A 14,079-nucleotide genomic window follows, 5' to 3' on the forward strand; every position below is an offset into this window, starting at 1 on the left:
AAAAATGAAATAGGGTTTTTAAGGGGTAAACTAGGCTGGGACCAATACCTTCCCAGAACCAGTTCGCTCTCGGCCAGTTCCCAATCTGGATCATCCAAGTTCTAAAACACTAGATCTGAGTTTTAAAACCAGGTTTTTAGAAACCGACAATTTAGATCAGAATTACCTAATCTAGAATGTGAATTGGTGGTAACCAACCCAGTTCTTGGTCGGAATTTGGAATCAATCCACTTGACTTGCTCTGTCATGGAACCTAGTAATCCAGACCCATTGGATTGTTTGGTTCCAACATCTTTCAATTTTTATTTTTTGTGATATATAAACTTGCTCTGTCATGGAACCTAGTAATCCAGACCCATTGGATTGTTTGGTTCCAACATCTTTCAATTTTTATTTTTTGTGATATATATATATATATATATATATATATATATAGGCCGATTCTCACCCGGGAAAATTGGTCGCACCACCAATCCGGATGGCCGATTCACCTGACTAATCTAACTTTTAAAACATTGTTTCACACTGCTCTGGGGTGTCCCACTACCACATGCTATATACTTGTTCCAAGAGCACATGGGTCATGATCAAAAGGGGATCCAAAATCGAAAGAGTAAAGCTAAGATTGCTTTGAGGGCGTAGTTATAATTTTTGTGATAAAAATCTAAAATGTTTGGAAGATATGGACCCCTTCTATTTTGGAGTCTCATATGTTTGGACTCCCATTTAATTTTAAAATTGCCAATTAAAAAAAAAAAAAAAAGGATAGAATGAGACTTTTTACCTTTGATACAAAGTGGTTACAATTAATCTTGACCATTGCATGGAAAATTGAATGGCTGAATTTATTCCATAGACCAAATTCAAACTTCAAAAAAAAAAAATTAAACTTTATGACACCCAAGCTACCAAATTTCACATCAGATAGTTATAAGTAATTGTAATCACCTTGTATCAAAAATAAATAGTCCAATTGTGTACAATTCGTTTTTAAATTAGGTCAACTTCGTTTATTTTGGGTGCAACTTCAAGGATTTTGAGTATTTTAAAACTGGTGATGAGGAATTCCCTATCACTCTTCAATACTTGTAAGATAAATATGGGTAATACAGTGATATGACAAACCATATCGTAAGGTTCTACAGCAAGCATGTTGCACTTCAATCAGCAAAAAAAATATCTTTTATGAATACTGCTAGTTTAGGAAGTGCTAATAGGTCAAAGTATCTTCCTGGCCAAAAAATTAAAAAAGAAAAACGAATGTTCTATATTCAGCCATGATTAATGAGATACTAAAATTTGGGGCAGGTTTTAAAAAACCTGATGATCCGTATCAGGAATCTCCAACCTGCACTCGATTCAGCAAGGAGGCAATCTGAGATCCAAACCCCCCATACTTTCTCTGATTTTAGTTTTTATTTTATTTTATTTTAAATTTAGTTTATTATTTAATTTTTGAATCATTTTTCATTGGTTCTGGGGGAAAGTGTTACCCATCCACCAATCAGAAACAGTACAATGGAGGGGGCATCCAAAACCTGATTCGAATTTAAAGCACTGGTTTGAACCCTAAATGTGCCTTCTATTGTTTCTTTCAAAGGATTGTTCAGATCTTCACTGATGTTAAATGAAGAAGAAATTAGAATTCTAAATTTAGTGAGTGAGAGAGAGAGAGTCTCAAAAAGCCTCTTTTCATGAAATACTGCCAAATGCTTTTATTGAGATTCCATGGTCCCATAAAAATTAACAAATACCCTGATGCCTAGTCCCTAACTATTAAATACATCAAAATTTCAAATAGATCTCCTCCTGTGGCTCAACAAAGCCTCCATCCTACTCAATCACCACGGAAATCAGAGCTCCTTTTCCTACACTAATATCATCATCCCATTCATGCCTCAAATCCTCCTCTCCCCACATTTAATTGTCAGCCATGAACCAAATTCCCCTCTCTCTCTCATAATGACCCAAATCAAATCAAGTATCAAACATAACTAAAATCCCCCGTCCCTGTCAGCCTCTTTATGCTCCATTTTCCAATTCAGGAGTCCACAACGGTCGGTGAACCATACCCATTGAGGTGAGCCTTCTGCCATGCCCACGCAACCCTTAAACTCTCCTCGAGATCTGTGTAACGAGCAGTCCAGTTGAGCTCATTGTTGATCTTTGATGGATCACTATAGACCTCAGCATAGTCCCCAGGTCTTCGCTCCAAATAGTCTACATTTATGTCCATACTTGTAGCTTTCTTGCATGCTTCAACAAACTCCTTCACTGATCTTCCTGTTAGAGATTACAGAAAACCAAGGCTATTAACAAATAAGCGTCTTCAGATTGAAGGTTTCATGCTTCTAGGGCAGATGGAGAAGCTTCAATCAGGCCTCTAAAATTCTCTAGTGGAATAGAAACTGAATGAGTTCACACACACCAAGGCTCATGCCCAAAGTGGGGAAAGAGAGAGAGAGAGAGAGAGCAATTGTTGGCTACCTTTCCCGGTGCCTACATTGTAAATTCCAACTTTCCCTGGTTTTGCCTTGCCTAGGGCTTTCACATGAGCATCTACAAGGTCTGTAACATCGATATAGTCTCTTATACAAGTACCATCAGCTGTCTGATAATCCGATCCTCTAACCTGCAAGGTACTCAGCCAAGTCAGCAGCTAACTACACACAATTTAACAACAAAATAACTCGTGAGCTCCTTCCGATGATGCCCATGAAAACTTTGATATCTAAAAAGAAAGAAAGATGCATTTCTTTGCAATAAATAAACTACATTTACCAGTAAACAAAGAACCTAAAGAAAACAAAATAAATGGCAGTTCCACTAACCCATGAACAAAGACCACTACTTGTAAAAAAGGAAAAAAAAAATCTGATTAACTTGAAATAAAACCCAACTCCAGTTAACCAGCTTCAAATTGTTAACTGAACGGAAGTATCCCAGAGCCAAATGGACAATTGAAAACCATAACCCTTCCGCATCAAGATTGTCTAATGAAATCATAAGTGAGAGAGAGAGAGTTAAAAACGTGTGTGTGTTATGAGAGAGAGCTACTAGCACTTGGGTGATGGGCAGGGGGGGGGATATCCTGTCTTGTTGTGGTGGCCCCACTCTCTCCCTCTATCACTATCTATCATTTCATTGGACAGCCATTGCCTCAATGGACAAGGATTTTACTTTGTTACACTGTCCCACAAGAAAAAGGACTCGCAAATACCTTCAGTCCAGGAATAATTCGAAGAGCGGCATCAAAGCACGCACCCGAGATCCGGCCATGCTCTCGAAGTTCTGGTCTTGGGGCTTCCCCTAACCTCCCCTCTGGATCCGATCCAATGACATTGAAATATCTGATTACATGAAAAAGGATGAAAAAAGATACCATCCATAATTTAAATGATCCATGAGAATTCTGGAAAAAGTGTCAAATTGAAGAAAGATGTAATTTTTTTAAAAATGGTTGCTAATCAGAAGTCACTGAACTAAAGAATACAAACCTCAATATCATAACAGCCATGTCTGATGTCTTAGAGAAATCCAATATGATATCCTCCGCCATCTTCTTGGCTTTTCCATATGGATTGATGGGAACCTGCTTTGCATACCAAGATACATTAACAGTGAGAGAATGCAGCTTCATTAAGCTATAGACATGTATAAAACAATATGGTATGGAACGATAAAAACTAAGAGAAACTGCATGGCATAAATAACAGAAGCACAAATTTTATGCATGTTACCTGAGGAGTTTCTTCTGTAATAGGCATTTTCTCTGGCTCCCCATAAGTTGCACATGTGCTGGAATAAATTAGTGTTTTCACATTATGTGCTGCCATAGCCTTAACCACTACAAGCGTGTTGGATGTAATATTGTGATAATATCTGCAATACGAGTCAAATATTTTCCCATCACAGACCATCCACTTAGATATTTTTGGAAGGGGATATAAACATATTTAGCAAATAAAATCCAAATCATACACCAGAAGAAAAACTGCTATTTACGTTCCTCCAAAAAGGTTGAGAACATTCAAAGCCCGGTAGCCAGTAGTATAAAATACGTGATCGCTATATATATCAGCTATGCCTAACAAACTTGTGATACTGATCCCTAGAAATTGATCAAAAGCCTTTTCAGATGGAGGAAGCCCAGCAGTAGTAGGTGGTTTACCTACAATTTTGTTTGTATCAAGGTATTTTCAAATTTGTTATGAGAGACCCCAGATCTTTGCCTCCAATCCACAAATTTCTTTTTCATCTAAATCCAATAAAAAAGCAGTAATATTTTACCTTCAAACAAAGCGACCTCATCAAACCAACTGTACTAGAAAATGATCGCAGAAACTTATTTCCAAATAATTTATACTAATTGTTGCTAAGATAGAGTACCAACAATGGTTGGGATTCGCCAACTCCCTTGGGAGACCCTGGCAAATCCCATGGCAAAACCACAAGACTTGTCCAAGTCTGACAGTTTTCATCACTTCTAGTGCTTTTTTCAATAGATTTTGCCTCAATGAGACTCAGCCACGATGACCAGCCTGACTCAGGCTGAGGACCCCAATGAGTCCAGACCAGAGTCTTCTCTTTCAAAACAATGGTAACTATGGAGGCAAGTAGAAAGATATCCAGTTACCAGGAGGATTAGATGCAAGAAACAGAAAACAAAGATTTGATGGTTTAAATGTTCAAGATAAATCACAAATTTACACGATAGCATCTAATCATCCTTCTACATCTGGGACATTATATGGTTCCGGAGGATGAACTGGATATGGCCACTTCCTACGAATAGATTATAATTATTGAAATCCCTAATCAGCATCTGTAGCAAATATTATGACCACAAGTATCTCAAACTGAAGAAATATGGGCTAGAAGGAGTGTACTTGAGAGGATCAAGTGTGCTCTCTCCAACATAAGCCACAGCTGCAAAGTGCATCACCGCATCAAAGGCATTTTGGGAAAATATTTTATCTACCTGCATGCTGGTTAAGGAGAATCCAATTCTAAATATCCTATGCACTAGTAAATAAACCTGTACATGTATTCAATGTAGACATGCGTCTGTGTGATCTAAAATAAGGATACAGCTTTCGCATCTCCCAAATCCGCGAGGATAAACTGGAGCCTCCCAGGTTCTGGAAATTGCTCCTGGAGCACCATAACAGCACCAAGATTTCCCCTGGAAAGATTATCCTGTCAAATAAACGCCAAACAGCTCGGTAATTAAAGGCCTTCAATATGAATTAATTAGTCAATAACACTAGAGAAATGATCCTATAGGACCCCCCACCCATGTGTGTAGGACCCCAAAAGATCACCATTAAATTTGGCACATATCTATAATAAAATCAAGTCCCACACCCATGTGATAACTTTTCTAGAGATCCGTGCCAACTTTAATGGTGATCCTTTGGAGTCCTATACACATGGGTGGGGGAGGGTCCTATATGATCATTACTCATAACACTAACCACAGGTTCATTACAGAAAAATAGGCGTCAGAGAGAATTTCCCATCCCTGCGATGAAATTTTACCATACCAATGGCAGGATTGTTAAGGAAAATCTTCATAAATAAAACTTTATCATATGTATGGTTGTTTGCATTATTTTATTTTGGCTGGAAATTGCACTATGGATTTTAGACCTTGAAGCCGATTATTATTTATTAAAAAACAAGAAAAGAAAAAGAAACAAGAGAGAGGTCAAAAGTGACATACCACAATGGTTACTCGGTAATTGTCCTTTAGAAGACGAAGAGCAGCATGCGAACCAATAAAACCAGCACCACCGGTTACTAAGACATGGGTTACACCATCTTCATGGCGAGAAAACTGAAAAACACAGCAACACAAATATACGAAGAGGAATAAATAACTCATCAGATATTTAGAGGATTATTAGTAAATCACCTGTTATTCTTAAACTAAATGGAAGCACCATAACATTGATACGGACATGAAAATACAGAAAGTTCCAATATTTATAAGGTGCAGCCGTGCATGTTTCTTTTATAAGAGTGACTGTGCACAGAATATCAAGCACATTAGAAGGTCCCAGTTTCACACTTGTGACAGCAAATTGCGTGTGAATTAAATAGTCCAAGAAAAATATCAGCAGGTTTCAATTTTTTGAAGATGGATAGGGATAAATAGGTGGAATTGTTATGAACAAAATAAATCTATTAAAACATGATTAACAAAGAAAACTGACATTCGCTATAAGCGCTATAGTATTATTACAATCCTTAAAAACTCAGTTCTTTCCCTCACAAATTTAGGCATTTGTTAGAGAAAATAGAAGTGCATAATTCCAATCACCAAATCATTTCCTAAGCCACATAATCTAACTACTCCAGAACTTCAGAGATCAAATCGTTTAAGGGTTCAAAACTTCTTACATTCATGATGCTATGTTATAGTCATTCATGAATGCTTATCATAAGAAACATCGTATAAATAAATTCTATTATATTTCTATTTAATTCTTAAAAAGAACAATGTCAGTGCGAGGACAAGAAAGTTTACCACATTCGTGCCATCAAAACTAGATGATTGCCTCAGCATGAATATACAAAGGGCTGTCAGAAAACCAGCTAGAAGAACTTTACCCACAAAATGAGGCTTTCTTCTTGAGTCCCCATAATCCATACCTACAGCCATCAAGAATCCAAGAGAAACAGCCCTTAATTAGATAGAAGGATTCAGAAGGATGACACCAGAAAACAAGTATGACTTTGTAATTGATCATACAATTTTTTTTTATTGAAGGCCTTTTGTCACAAGTAACAGTCTTGAAATAAGAAAATGCATTCATCAACAAAAGCCTCCCAGCCTGGTATAGGAATGCCTAAGATTCCATACATGGTAAGCGTTGTTTGGGATCAGTATTGGCATTTGGGCAAAACCATTAGCAAAACAGCACAATTGCACACCAAAGAGTTGAAGAAAAAGGCGATCCGACCCATTTCGGACAGAATACAAACTTATGCTTATTACAGAGGATTGGAATTATGCAATCTAAACCACCTAGCATTGACCGCCAACACTATGTCATGCATTATTCCCCCGAATGAATTCAGGAAGCTTTCGTAAACACACAAGAAATCTACCACTTATGCATGATAATAAGAAGGAACTCAGCATACAAAAACATCACAAAGTTAGTTGTACAATCAAAGCCCATCTAATCCATGGGTTTAGTATATTAACAGAAAGTACAACCATAAGTAGTCGTGCATGAGGTCACTAGGACAGTCATTTCATCTTTGAACATTTTTTATTTCTTAACTAGAATCTTCGTAAAAAATTTGATTATTACTAGGTGCCTTTTTTCTTCTGAGAATAGACACTAATTGATTATGACACAAAGTTCTCAAAAGTTTATGAAAAGAAAAAAGGAATGAATAGAACCAGCTGTTAGTAAATTTAAAAAAGGGGGGAAAAAAAGCTACCATTTGATTCTTTTTTTTCGTTATCTTGTTGCCAATTAAGCAAGCTGTTCTGTTAAAAGCAAGTAATTAATACAAATTAGAAGGCATATAGTCTCGTAGGCTTGTACACTTGATGTGCCACGGCAATTTGACTCATGCAAGTGGCAAACTTTCTGAGGGACCCAAAAAAGTACAACCAAATCTCATTAACAATTAATCAGCATAATCTTCACTCTGTAGATCAACATTCCAACAAATTAATCAGATATGGCTATTACTGAGAATTTACGTCTTACATGGCGGGAGCAAAGGATCAAGTTACCCATAACAATGGCATGGTCTTTTCCACATCTGCAGCATTTTAAGCTAAATGTTGATGGGTCTTCTGTTCAGAATCCAGATAGAGCGGGTTGTGGGGGTGTCATTAGAAGGGATGATGGTTATTTTATTGCCGCATTCTCTGTTCCCCTTAGTATTGCTTCCAATAATTATGCACAATTTCGTGGTTTAGCAGAGGGTATTGATCTTGCTATTCAAATGGAATGTTTCCCTCTACAAATTGAAAGTGTGATTATTCCCTACTTGTTCAGGTTATACAAGGTAGCTGTAAACCTCCATGGGCTTTCCATTTCATAGCTGCTAGCTGTAAGTTCAGACTTGAGAATTTTTCATGGTCCATATGTCTACTGTGAGGCTAATATGGTGGCTGATGTACTTCTTCAATAATTTTCATGGCAGCCACCATTTGACGCTCCAAACCCATAGACTTCCTTCACCTTCCTTTACTTCATGATGTGGCTCTGTTGCCATATTGCAAGGTTGTAAAATAGAACGATTAATTTTTTCTAGGGTGCAGTTGTCATACGGATGCATCCGTAAGTGTAGAGGTAAGGTGCACCTTCAAATTTTATCATGGTATATAATTTTGATGTAAAATGTTATTAGGATTATCTCAAAATCTATTTTTATATCTAATTATAAAATTTTAAATTTCAAAAATGGTTAAAATCAAGTAGATCTATAAACATATGAAAATCTTGAAAATGGACGGTGTAGATAATATGTTGTAAAATGCACTATTTTTGACACTTAAAATCTTTTTATTTTTCATAGTCATACATCTCGATGTCAAAATGATCAATCAAAGGGTTTCTCAACATTAAAACTACCTTTTCGGATGGATTTTTGAGGCGCATCCGTAGTTCTACATTATAAGGTAGCATCCTTATATAAACTTTTTCCTTTTTTCTATCTTTTATTAATGAAAACCGGGAAGGGAGCCTTCTCCCCAATTGATTTACCCCAAAGAAAAAAAAGAAAAGAAAAAACATTCCGACAAATTGAAGAGCTGATAGAGGCTTTGAAATGTACTAGAATAAACAAAATATTTCCCACATTCTTAAAGCAAAAAAATGTTCCAGTATATCACACTATGTGATCTATGAAACAACGATTCTCCAAATATTTACGGAATATATGTAGAATTTATCTCTTTGTACATAAAAAACACTCATTTCACACAAATATATTCATATTTTTCATTTACAAGGGACCAATCTTACAATATCCCACCAGAATACATTGTTGATAATTTCCCAATAACCATAATTTTTAGTTACTACTGTGGACAGATAGGCCTCTGGAATACTATCTCACAAAACCACTTCTCCAATGATATTGGCCAATAAAATTCCATTAGCAACAAACATAACAAAGTATGAGAGATTATTCTTCTTTTCCATCACCCCAAACAAGACGACATACACACCTGAAAAGGACCAGGATCTGCTACTTCTTGACTGAGCCCTGTTCCTAGCGGAAGGGAGCATGAGAAATTCCTTGGAAAGATACAAAAATCAGGCAAGTCCCTCTGTTATCACTGAACAGTGATATCCCAAAGCTCTGCTACCACTGGTTCGAAACATTCGCCAGGAAATCTCAACAGTTCTACCAACAACAAAACAGACAGAACAAAAAACAAGCAAAATGAATATCAATAGCCAAGGATCAAGCTTTGATTAAAACCAGATGGAAACATGAAATCCTGAATAGAAACCCAGGAATAGCAATGCAAAACACCCAATAGATACCCAAATATAAAAAATCCCCATAGGGTAAAGACTAAGAAAACCAACACCATCACACGGAAAATTCAATGAAGTCATTTATTTTAATGACGTTATTCAATTCCTGCAGCTGATGCAGTACTGAAACGTAAGCTCAGACAATTCAATGTTCAGATTTAAAGTTGACAGTCTGAATGAAGTGAAAAATGAAACTCTCCAGCTTCCATGAGAAAATTATAATCCTCAAATCAGGGTACCCAATTAAATGTAGTTGAATTTATCGCAATTGACTTTGTCCTCTACTCAAAGGACGGACCAAATTTGAAAGGAAAAAAGCCAGCCAAAAAGCATTATTCGGCAATATCTAGAAACATAAAACCATGCTCAAGAACATGTCGGATCATTCAGCAAACAAAGGCCAAAATGCCCCAGACTGCAAAGGAGAACCCCAATAAAACTGGCGATTAAATGTCGCGCATCTATTCCTTCAAAGGAAAAAGGCCTCAATTACACTGCACAAAGCCAAACCTAGTTATGAAAACAAAGTAATGAAGCACGTCTTCTTCAAAACAAGACAACCGGGGTACCTTTGCAGAGGAGAAAAACACAGCCTCCAAATAAACAGAGCAATTAATACAAAATCAATTCAAGTCCAGGACACATTTCTGCAACATGTACAAAAAATTGAAGTTCTTAAACACTTCCTATGAGCAAGAAAACAAAAAATATCCAGAGATTTCTATAGAGGACAAGTGTCATCCAAAATTTATTATTTCTTTACAGAGAACGCTTTGAACCTGAATTATAAATCTAAACATCTATACAACTTCCAGATTCAATTTTTATTACTGCAAATAATTCGAGGACAAAAGTTATCCAAATTTTATTATTTCTTTACCGAAAAAGCTTTGAATCTGAATCATAAATCTAAACATCTATACAACTTCCAGATTCAATTTTTATTACTGCATATAATTTGGCACCTGAAAGAAAAAATCTCGCACTGCAAATTCTGAAAGATGATACAGTCCAAAAATTGACAAAAATCTGCAAAATATGGAACAATTAAAGTATGTACCAAGAGAAAAGGAGATTACATGTAACACAGAGATCAATACAAAAGAAAAAGACACAGTTCAATTAAAAAAAAAAAACTAATTCTGATGAATGAGCATGAAAAATTTTTATACACAGAAAAAAAAAAACCGTTAAATCCCAACACAAAAAAGGAAAAAGCCATCTTCCTCAATATCGACTCTGAGAACGTGGAGAAATAAATGGAAAGAATAAAGCTTTTAAATCTCCGCAATTATCGATCGCACCACCAATAATAAAGTATACAAAACGTCAAATCCCTTTCATTAAATCAGAAGAAAAGGGCAAAAAAAGAAAAAAAAATTAATACTCTACCGTGAAGAGAATATGCTAGTTAGAAACCCAATCAATAATAGGGTTACGACTACAGGAGGGGGTGGGGGTAGGGGGGCAGGAGGAGAGAATAGTTATTTTGATTATACGGAGAAAATAAAATTTCTGAGCAGAATCAATGAGATGCACCCAAAGAAAACCGAAACTCTGACGCCTATTAATAATGATCCCAAAAAGGAAAAGTTTTAAAACTGACATTAGAGAGAAAAAGAACCAATTCCAACCATAATCCATGATAATTACCAGGAGAAAAAAAATCCAATTATGAACTTAATAATCAAGCAACAGGTAAGAAGTTCTAAGAGACGACCAAAGGAAAAGCCGAATTCACAAAGAAAAACCCTAATTTGGACCATAATATCGGAAAGTACAGAGAAATAAAACAAGTCTCATATGTCCCATAAGAAACACGATATTGAGTAATAATTCAAAAAAAAAAAAAACAATTGTAAAGAGGTGTGATCCGGAATTAAAACAATAACATTAAGATGTAAAAATTCAAAAAATTTAGAGACTAAGGAAACCCAGCACGGCCATGATCAATAGGGAGTACTAGTATAGAAACCTTAATCTCACCATAACCTATAAGGACTTGGAAGAAAAATTGGAAATCTGATTTCTGCCCATAATTGACCGGAAAACCCTACTTCTGATCATCCGCATGGTAATTACCCTTGAAAAGCCTTAATGTTTGGAATCAGTTACATAAAACCAGCAAAAAAACAAACAAAAGCCACAGAAAGAAACCTAGAATCCTCTGAAAGGCACATTCTTCATCAATTTTCCTAGCAGACACTTAAACAAACAGAGTCCTCACACTTTCAATCAAACCACGCGAAAAAACTCTAAAACCCGCAATTCTCGCCATCACGCACCAAAGCGCCCCGAGAACCCTATTCCAATGATGATCCACAAAAATCATCAGAGAAAAAACCCTAATTTCTGAGATCAGGGATCTGAGAGGGCGAGGAAAGTACCTGGATAAGGGAAGTGAAGGGCTACAATGGAGAAGACCAGGTCTTGAATTCGTATTTGACTGGTGACAAAAGGGGTTGGAAAAAAGCCCTAATTTCTTAGTGATTGCTCCCATGTTCTTCATATGAGCCCGCTCCCCTGTTTCTCGGGAGGGTCCTTTTTTCTCTTTTTTTTTTTCCTGCCATTTATACGAATTTTATTTATTTATTTGTTTATTTTCTGGCTTTATAAGGGAAAGCGTTCTTTTATTGATTTCAAATGATTTGATGTCTTCCAAATGTGGGTGTTTTTGGGGACGTTGAGGTTTGGGAGTTTAGAGAGAGGTTTTAGAGAGAGAAAGGGTGGGTGGAGAGATTGGTTGTGGGTTTGATTTAGTTGTGGTTTTGAAATGGTGAATGATTCCTTTAGGTTAAGTTCTCAGTTTTAGAGAGAGAAAGTTGGTAAAAAGATTTGGTCTTTTACCATTCAGGTTTAGAGAGAGGAAGTTGATTGAATGATTGGTCTCTCTTACTCTTAAGCTTTATTAGAGAGAGAAATCGGTAGAATGATTGGTCTCTTTTGCCTTTCTAAAAGTTTTAGGTTTTAGAGAGAGAGAGGGAGGAAGCTTGGGGTTAGCAGGATAGGGATGGGAGATCTAAAAACTCGGATCACGGATCGCCAACCTTATAGATTTTTGGGTTCCTTGATCGTTGATCCAGATTTTAGATTAGCTCCAATTGGTTATATTAAAAAAAAATAAAAAAATATAAAATAAAACATAAAAATAATACATATTTGTATTTAAAAAGATCTGAAAAAATATTAGATAAGTTTAAAAAATATTAAAAAAACTTTATAATAACGTTGGGTATCGATACCTTCTCAAAACTCATTTGATCTAAGCAAATTTCATATTAGGATTAGGGATTTTGGAATCCATATAAGTGGATTTTAGAACACTAGAACGTTTAAAATTAGAGGGGACTCTCTCTTGATATTTTAGATTTTAGAGAGAGAAAATAGTAAGCAAATTTCATATTAGGATTAGGGATTTTGGAATCCATATAAGTGGATTTTAGAACACTAGAACGTTTAAAATTAGAGGGGATTCTCTCTTGATATTTTAGATTTTAGAGAGAGAAAATAGGTGGAGAGATTTTAAAAAGTTTATATTAAAAGAGACTCTTAATATTTTAGGTTTTAAAAAGAGAAAATAGTGGAGAGATTTTAGAGAGAGAATGATTGTTTTTTATATCGAAGAGAAGTCTCTCCCCTCTATCGTGTATTCTCCCGTAATAATTTAGTTTTTAGAGAGAGAAAGTAGGTGGAGAGTTTTAGATTTAAAAAAGAGAGCAGGTGAAGAGAATGGGGCGTCCCATGCAGGGAGTTGAGCGTTTATTTATTGGTTTTGGGAGTTATAGAGAATGATGGTTCTATAGTATATAGGAACAGTGTTGATTATTCGGGCGAGCCAGAGTGGACTCGTCCGAGTAACTTAGACTAGCCATTTGGCGAGTCCGAGTATATCCAACTCGGGAATTTTAAAATAAATTAAAAAATTGGAAAAGTAAAAAAAAAATATATCTATTAGTATTCTATTATTTTGAAAAAGATTAGAAAATGTTTGAGCTATTATTATTTAGTAGAAAATGATTTGATAGGGCTGCGACCCAATCAAAGTAAGTAAAGCATCAGCTCATAACTCGTCGGATATTGTAATTAAAGCATTGAAAAGTCTTTATGTTGGTCATCTTAGCTTAACTATTATGATTATAAAGAAAAAAAGATTTTAAATTTTAAAAATAGCTTATATTGCAACAAATTATCTAAACCGTCTATTTAGCACTATAAAAAAGTGTTCATAGAGCCACAAGTTCTGTATATTTTTTAATTTCAAACTTTTATTGCCAGTGTTGGAGATTTATTTTAGAGCCATCATGAAGATTTCTATTACCGAAAGTGCTTTCTGAACAAGGATTTGAAGTGGAGCTTTATTTTGTTTGATAACACCCAGGCCTTGTAGAAACTTCATTCATACTAATTCATTTAGATTTGTTTTATTTAATTTTAGTTTAAAGATATTTTTATTTTTTTAAATATTTTTATTTTTTGACATTTTTTGGCTTTGGCCAAAACTTAGCCCAACTCAGATTGAATTACTTGAACTTGAGCTAAATACTCGGCTCAGGCCGAG

At 35.6% G+C, this 14,079-nt stretch overlaps 1 protein-coding gene across 6 annotated transcripts; it reads right to left on the reverse strand.

Annotated features, from left to right (window-relative positions):
- Positions 1–1,689: 1,689 nt before the first annotated feature.
- Positions 1,690–12,065, reverse strand: MUR4 (NAD(P)-binding Rossmann-fold superfamily protein). Of its 6 annotated transcripts, none has more exons than XM_088857464.1 (13): positions 11,909–12,065; positions 11,749–11,824; positions 10,487–10,550; positions 9,206–9,384; positions 6,533–6,657; positions 5,726–5,839; positions 5,092–5,199; positions 4,890–4,981; positions 3,741–3,882; positions 3,498–3,592; positions 3,221–3,350; positions 2,488–2,632; positions 1,690–2,283 (listed from the first exon to the last, which is right to left on the reverse strand). In XM_088857464.1, the coding sequence occupies exons 4-13, from the start codon at positions 9,264–9,266 to the stop codon at positions 2,042–2,044; spliced, it is 1,254 nt and encodes a 417-aa protein (XP_088713590.1). In that variant the 5' UTR covers positions 9,267–9,384; positions 10,487–10,550; positions 11,749–11,824; positions 11,909–12,065; the 3' UTR covers positions 1,690–2,041. The 6 variants fall into 6 exon arrangements, with proteins under 6 accessions (XP_088713590.1, XP_088713589.1, XP_020523892.1 ...); XM_088857463.1 differs by having other exon boundaries at positions 11,679–11,824; XM_020668233.2 differs by lacking the exon at positions 11,749–11,824.
- Between the last annotated feature and the right edge of the window lie 2,014 nt (positions 12,066–14,079).

This window comes from Amborella trichopoda, chromosome 2 (assembly GCF_054954075.1).
Source record: "Amborella trichopoda isolate Santa Cruz 75 chromosome 2, AtrichopodaSantaCruz75HAP2 v2.0, whole genome shotgun sequence".
Lineage (NCBI taxonomy): Eukaryota > Viridiplantae > Streptophyta > Magnoliopsida > Amborellales > Amborellaceae > Amborella > Amborella trichopoda.

Excerpts from the sequence above, each read along its gene's own strand:
- MUR4 (XM_006845921.4), bottom strand. The coding sequence starts at position 9,266 with ATGCTCCCTTCCGCTAGGAACAGGGCTCAGTCAAGAAGTAGCAGATCC. Across the intron at positions 5,840-6,532 it reads GTTTTGATGGCACGAATGTG|TTTTCTCGCCATGAAGATGG; the intron begins GTAAACTTTCTT and ends TGTGTTTTTCAG. Across the intron at positions 2,633-3,220 it reads GAATTATTCCTGGACTGAAG|GTTAGAGGATCGGATTATCA; the intron begins GTATTTGCGAGT and ends AGTACCTTGCAG.